Source organism: Camelus dromedarius, chromosome 9, assembly GCF_036321535.1.
Source record: "Camelus dromedarius isolate mCamDro1 chromosome 9, mCamDro1.pat, whole genome shotgun sequence".
Lineage (NCBI taxonomy): Eukaryota > Metazoa > Chordata > Mammalia > Artiodactyla > Camelidae > Camelus > Camelus dromedarius.
This window is the reverse complement of record NC_087444.1, coordinates 80,161,798-80,169,458: the sequence shown is the minus strand read 5'-3', so window position 1 is coordinate 80,169,458 and position 7,661 is coordinate 80,161,798. Positions and strand designations below refer to the sequence as shown.

At 46.7% G+C, this 7,661-nt stretch overlaps 1 protein-coding gene across 1 annotated transcript; it reads left to right on the top strand.

Annotated features, from left to right (window-relative positions):
- Positions 1-3,557: 3,557 nt before the first annotated feature.
- On the top strand, positions 3,558-3,944 carry LOC105096811 (cysteine-rich protein 1). The gene has a single exon (XM_010989238.3). It carries the CDS (start codon positions 3,591-3,593, stop codon positions 3,822-3,824), a length of 234 nt encoding a protein of 77 aa, XP_010987540.1. The 5' UTR covers positions 3,558-3,590; the 3' UTR covers positions 3,825-3,944.
- Positions 3,945-7,661: the final 3,717 nt, after the last annotated feature.

Below are 7,661 nucleotides of genomic sequence, written 5' to 3'. Positions count from 1 at the left end.
AAGTGACTTGGTCAGGGTCACAGGGCAGCTGTAAGCATGAATGGGGGGCAACTTCTCTGGAATCGGCTTCCCACAGCTTGGGACATAAGAGTAATTTCCTTCTTTGGGACTTGGATCATGAGAAGGTGTTACTATGGAGGAGAGGGTGGGTCTCAGAGAATGGGGAGTCAGAGGCCACAGAGAGGTCTGGGAGGACCTGCGAGCACCCCTTCCAAGGCCGTGTGACGCTGCCTGGGTGAGAGCTGTCGCCTGGGAGCTCTGGGCGGCTGCCCTTGGAACTGTGACAAGCTTTTCTGGAGGCAGAGTCGGGGGAAGGCTGCTGAGTGAATGGAAGCTGTGAGATGATAAGTCTGTGTTGTTTTAAGCTGTGAGGTTTGTGGTAATTTGTTCCGGCAACAACAAAAAAACTTAACATAAGCCTGGTGGAAGAAGCAGCAAATACTGTGAGCCCTAACACAGGTTACCTCTGTTGTCTTCTTAATTTTTTTGGCCTGGCCATAATGTTTTGCTTTGTTTTTAATTAAAGTATAGTTGATTTCCAGTGTCGTGCTAGTTTCTGGTGTCTTCTGGCCATAATGTTTTAATTGATAGCAACTGTCGCCTCCATGTCCCATCTCCTCCCATCTCCCCCTTGGTCACTCTGTTCAAGTTTCAGTGGCCTCCCTGCTCTTCCTGAGACACACCAGGCACGCTCTGATGTCAGGGCCCCTGCAATGCCCATTCTCTCTGTGGGGATCCTCTTCCCCCAACACATCAAGCTCATTTCCTCACCTCCTGCAGTTCATCAGTCACACATCACCTTCTCAGTGAGGCCTTCCCTGACTACTCTGTTTAAAATTGCAACCACCCCTGCCCAACACAGACACTCCGTCCTCTTTCCCTGCTTTAGGTCTCTCCAAGGCATCCCCACCATCCAGTGCTTGTTCATCTTCCCTGCTGGACTGTAAACACCTTGTTCTGTTTTCTTGGCCTCCCTGGCTGTTGTAATACTGCAGCAGGTACTCAGTAAATGCTTGTTGAGCTAAGAGTTAGATGGAGGTAAACCAGCACAAGTGAACAGTGGGCATCCATGCTGTGGGTGCATGTCTTTATTTTTTTCTGATTCTAAGGTAATTCTTGCTCACTGAAGGCCAAGACTTGCAAAGTCCAGAAAAACATGAAAATAAGAAATCACATCTGGAGTCTAACCTTCCACCAGCAATCATTCATGTTTTGGAAAACATCTTGCAGTTCACTCATTCAGTCAACAAACACCTGATGAGCATCTGAGACGTCAACACGTTGGTCCCCTTGAAGTCTAACTGGGAGCAAGGCAGTGTGTCCAGCCTCATGGAACTGTCTAGTTAGAGAGCAAGATGGGCATTCATCAAACAGTCACAAAACATCAACTTGAACTTGAATAGGAAAAAGAACCAAAACAATAGCAGAGAGCCAGGAGGAAAGGAGTTAATTCCTCCAAGGGGCGGGGAGGGAAGACTGCCCCACTTGGAGCGATATGTGCTGATGTGGAGGGGAAGTGGGGGGGCATCAGGGAGGAGGAGGGGAGGGGAGCAGGCAGGACCAGGTAGGAAGAGCCTTGTAGACCTCGTATTTTGTTAGAGGAGCACTCAGGGTGGAGACCCAAGATGCAAGCGACCACGGGAGAAACAGAGGGGATGGAGGCAGCCAGATGAAGACGAAGTGGCCAAGAAGGGAGGAGGGAAGCCAGGGTGCATGGCATTGTGGACCAAGAGAGAATGGAGTTGGGATACGTCAAATTCAGGGAGGGGCAGTAAAGCCATTGTGACATCCCTTCTTGGACAGCTATTGGAGAAGTGGCTTCCCTGGAGAAGAGGACGGGGTGAGGTGGAAGGCTGCCTTTGCCAAATAAAAAAACCCACATTTACAAGGGCAGCATTTCAGACCTCCAGAGATGCATGGGTTGAGAGTATGTGTGACCAAGAAGACAACAGCATATAAATAAGTCTAGGATGTCTAGGCTTAGGGTGACCAAAGCAGTTCAACTTAATCAGTGGCCATTTATGGTAAAAGAGATTAAACAATTTTCTAAATTGAAAAAAATTCACATGTACAATTCAGTGTATTTAGTATTTTCACGAGATTGGTCAGCCATCGCCGTTCTTCCATTCCATTCCATTTCATTACTCCACAAAAGGAACCAAGTACCCATTAGCACTCCTCATTCCCTCCTTCCTCCAGCCGCTGGCAACCACCAGTCTGCTGTCTGTCTCTGTGGACTTCACCACCCTGCACATTTCACATAAGTGGCATCCTCCAGCCCATGCAGCCAGTCGCTCATTTAACTCAGCATAATGTTGCCAGGGCTCATCCATGTTGCAACAGGTGTCTGTGCTTCATTCCTTTTTATGGCTGAATACTATTTCATCACATGGCTATACCATCCTTCCATCAGTTAAGGGACATTTGGGTTGTTTCACGTGGGGACTCTTATGCGTAAGGCTGCTCTGATTGTTCATGTACAAGTTTTTGTGTGAATACTTGAGTACTCTTGAGTAAGACACCTTGGAGTGGAATTGCTGCGTTACATGGCAACTCTATGTTTAATCTGTCAACGAAAGTTCAATTAACAATCAAAATAAGAAAAAAAAAAGAATTTTATTTGAGACTAACTGAGGATTATAACCTGGGAGACAGACTCGGAAACCGAGAACCGTCCCACCTGCTAGAAGTCAAAGGTAGAGTAGCACACATTTTTGAGACAAAGGATCAAAACGACATACTGATATTTTAACAGAAATTTCACCAAAGACACGTAGTCTAGGTGAGCGCATATGAAGGAAGCAGCAAGTCAACATGACCCTCCAACAGAGCTGGGAAAGAACACTATTCTTCTGAGAAATTACATTGCTAATGTCAGAAGAAGGGGGAAAATGATCTTCCTTACCTTTGAAGGTAAAACTGTCCTTACCTCCGAGCAGAAGTTCCCATGTTTGAGGAGCTCTGGTTAATGTGTAAATGCAGGTGCACACTGCACGTTAGGGAGAGAGGGAGGAGGCCCAAACAGACAGAATTTTATTCAAATTTTCTTGTCCTGCCTTAAAATATGAATTTTATTTCATCAAACCTTTTGAGGTACTGCCAGACTTATCCACAACAGCTCTACCATTTTATGCTCCCACCAACAATGTATAACTATTCTAATCTCTCCACAAGCTTACCAGCATTTGTTACTACTTGTCTTTTTTATTATAACCATCATAGTAGGTATGAAGTCGTATCTCATGGTTTTGTAAGAATTTAAAAATAGTTAAAATCTGGTGGTGATATCTCACACTGTACATTAGGGGTCAGCAAATTTCTGTAAAAGGCAAGATAATAAATATTTTAGGCTTTGCACACCAATGGTCTCTGCTGTAACAACTCGACTGTTGTAGTGTGAAAGCAGCTGTAGGCAATTTGTAAGCAAATGCGCGTGGTTGTATTCCAGTAAAATTTCATGTGTGAACTTTGAACTTCATATAATTTCCGTCTGTCATTGAACCTTATTCTTTTGATTTTTTTCAACCATCTTTGAGTCCCACACACCTGCCAGCTCCTGCCCAGTCAGCCCACCCAGACCAGGCACCACCATGCCCAAGTGCCCCAAGTGTGACAAGGAGGTGTACTTTGCTGAGTGGGTGACCTGCCTCGGGAAGGACTGGCATCGGCCTTGCCTGAAGTGTGAGAAATGTGGAAAGATGCTGACCTCAGGGGGTCACGCTGAGCATGAAGGCAAGCCCTATTGCAACCACCCCTACTACGCTGCCATGTTCGGACCCAAAGGCTTTGGGCGTGGTGGAGGTGAGAGTCACACTTTCAAGTGAACCCAGGTTTTGGAGACCCCATCCCTGGCTGCCCGCTAGGCCGCTGCCCCTCCAGGCTGATGGGAGGCCTACCCACCAGCACCTGGGTCTCCCCTGTAGACCTCTATGCCCTCAATAAACCTGGACTCCTGTAAAAAAAAATAAATAAATAAAATAAAAACCATCTTTGGCTCTCAGGCCGTATAAAAACTGGTGCTGGACTGGATTTGACCTGTGGGCCGTAGCTTGACCCCTGCTATGCACAAAAATAGGTTCTTGAGGACTGCAGCTCTAAATAAGAAAAGGCAAAACCATAGAGTTCAGAGGGAAAAACAGAATGTCTTTGTGATCTTGCAGAGACCAATATTTTTTAACCAAACCAGGGACAACTGATAAACCTAGCTACATTAAAGTTAAGGACTTGTGTTCGTTAGAAAGCAGTGTTACACAAGTGAAAAAGGCAAGCGACAGAGTAGGTGATAGTAATTGATGCTCACAGACCCCACAGAGGACTGGTGTCCAGAATACACAAAGAACTCGGCGTCCCAATAAGAAAGAAAACACAGCATAAAAACGGGCAAGTGACTTGAACAGACCTATCATTTGCAATCCCTATCAAAATGCCAATGGCATTTTTCACAGAACTAGAACAAACAATTTTTAAATTGGCATGGAAACACAAAATTAACTAATGCCTGAGGAAGTAACCCTCAGGAGATGAGGAAGGTGGTCAAAACATTATCCAGGGGATGGGAGGGAAGTGGGTGTCGTTATTAAAGCACAGCCCATAGCAGAGATACTCTTGGTGTTGGAGCTGCGCCTTTTGATGTTAGCCGTTGTACACACAAGAACCCGTAGAGGTGGTAGAGTTGTGTAGAACTTAGTGCAGGCACAGACAAATGAGCACAACTGAAATTGAGGAATGTGAAGAGGATCAGTGGATTGCATGAAAGTATCTTGGCTGTGTTATTTTACCATAGTTTTGCAGATTGTAACCAGTGTGAGGAACTAGGCAAAGCATACAAGGCATCATTCTGTTATTACTTTTAATTGTATGAGAATCTACAATTATTTTAATAAAAATTTCAATTAAAAAAAAAACCTCAGTACCTTGTCTGGAGTTCTAACTCCACAGCCTGAGATACGTTGTACCCGTTTGCTGGGTACCCGTGGCCTCAGGGGAAGACTGAGTGTGAGGAAGAAGCCCAGAGGTCAGAGTGAGCTCGAGTGCACAGATGTGAGGCCCTGGTGTGACATGAAAAGAGGACAGTGGTTCGTGGGCAGACGTGGAGGGACTGTGGTTTGTGACAAGGGCCATGAGTGTGAGGAGGGCTTGAGGGTCTGGGTTAGAGGCTCTGCCGCGCTGTTTGTAGGTCTGGTCTAGCCAGGAGTCCTGGAGGGGAACCCAGAGAGGGGATGGATACCTGGATGAGATGTTCCCCAAGAACTGTGAACCCGAGAGCCCTGTCGCAGCGGTGGTCATGGAGAACCTGTGGGTGTATCGTGGGCTCTCTCTCTCTCATTCTCTGACGAAGTGGTGGAGCCAGGGTCCAACTAGGACTGTGAGGCTGCCGACCTGCACTGCATCTCACACCCTACACACACTCTCAGTGACGTCTGTAGTGACTCAGGTCTGCGCATGGATCCGGGGGCAGGGGGAGCTGCATGTTCACTCCACTAAGAACTGAGCTGTAGGTGGGGTTGGATGCTAGTGGGTGGGACAGTTGGGAAGGTGGGCACATGGCAGCAGGCGGGTTCATAATGATTGGCCTTAGTGTGCCTGCCATGTGCTGGGGAGCGCTAGGACGCTCCTCATTCAGTGCTCTCAGTCATACACCTGCAGGTGGAATTGCCGTCATAGGGTGGACACAGAGTCAGTTTTAGCAGCTAAGCGTCTAGCCAGTTTTAACATAATGCCATTTTAACTCTTTTTTTTTTTTCTCTAAGGATTCAAATATTTCTCCCTGCCCCAGCCTGGGAAACAAAAGTCCAAATGGAAGCAGCAACGCAGGTTGTTTTGGGGGAAGAACCATCCGGTTTCAAGAAAATGGAAGATTTGTGGGGGATGATTCCTGTTTATATGCATTAGGAGAAATCTGGGAGTGTGAGGACGAGGTAAAAATGCTCCATAAAAACCCAGGGGCTCATCTGAGGCGAAAGGCATCTACCCAGGACAACAAGAGGGTCTGGTGAGAGGCTGTAGTCATCATGAACATGGAGAGAGGACGACCCTCTCCTCAGTCCTCACCCATCTCAAAAAGGTCCCAGACAAAAGCTTTCTTTGAACACGACTCAGACATTTAAGCATTCCAGTTATATATCCAATTGTTGGAAAAGCCATGAAGGTCCCATGCTTGATGAAGATGACCACGGAACAGCCGTCAGCCAGGTTGGACAACCTGGCCACCTTGGTGGAGAACAGGAGACAAGCCCACCAGATGAACTGAAAGTGTAAATTCTGACAGCCATTCTGCACCCCGAGTGAACAGGGTCTAACTCAGAGAAAGGCAGCCACACAAGGGGAGGGGTGAGAGGAGGTGTCTGATCAGGGCATATGCACTGCTGAGCAGAAGAGAATTCATCTGGAGATGAATACATTGACTGCAATGAATGTGGGCGATCCTTCAGATGGAAATCTCACTTCCCTGGCACCAGAGGACTCATACTGGAGAGAGGCTTTTTACCTGTAGTGACTGTGGAAAAACCCTTCCCCAAGAACTACGACCTCCATAGAGCAGAGAAGCCCTAGAAATGCAGTAAATGTGGGAAAGCCTTCAGTGCTGGCTCTGCCTCTATCAAGCACAAGAGGACCCACACGGGAGAAGATGCATGAAGGCGGCCAGTGCAGGAAGTCCTTCAGCCACCACTCTTCCTTGTTTTGCACCACAGAACTCAAGCTAGAGAAAAGTCGTCCAGACATAATGAATATGAGAAATCCTTCCCCAATGTCTCCCACCTTATTGTCCATTGAGGATTCACACAGGAGAGAAACCCTTTGTACGTGCCAAGTGTGGGAAGCTGTGGCTCATACCTGACTAAATGTGGGAGAATTCACATTGGAGGGAAACTGTGTTAGTGTATGAATTGTGGAAAATCCTTCAACTGCAATGGTCGCCTCATGGTGCATCAAAAAGTCCATTCCGGGGAGAAACCCAGCAAGTGTAAAGAATGTGGGGAAACTTTCACAGAGACTGCTTGCCTCATCCGGCACCAGAGGATCCATACAGGCGAGAAGCCCTATGAGTGTAATCAGTGTGGCAAAGCTTTCAGGGACAGCTCCTGTCTGACCAAACACCAGAAGATACATTCTCAAGAGCCCCTGTACCAGTGGGTCAAATGTCAGTTCCAGGGCAGCTGTGCTCTTATTAGACACCAGAGTTGGCACACTGGACAGACACTCGAGTAAAGTCAGTGAATGTGAAGATGGCTCTGTCCAATTCTCTTTACTTATGCAATGCCAGAGACTTCATATTGACGAGCGGCTCTTTGAAAATAATGCAACTCATCCTTTACTCCTCGGAACAGAAACCCTTGAGACATTGTGTCTGTGTCAGAAACTGGGAGAATTCTTCTGCCGTGTTGCTGAACTTACTGGAAAGAAATTCTAGAAATGTAACAAATGTGTTAAAAAAAACCTTCAAGGATTGTGCTAAAAATACATACATGAGACTCTGACACATCACAGTGAAACCTTTTGAGGGCAATGACACCTTTGAGGGAGGAGACCAAGATGGCGGGGGTAGACTTACTTCTCATGGCATTCCTTTGTTGTTATATGATGTGCAAATCAAAACCTAGGAATGGAATTAATGTGGGAAACGTTTACACTGGAACTGTTGCTTTTCTTTGCGTTGGAAG

Coding starts and splice junctions, on each gene's coding strand:
- LOC105096811 (XM_010989238.3), top strand. CDS start 3,591: ATGCCCAAGTGCCCCAAGTGTGACAAGGAGGTGTACTTTGCTGAGTGG.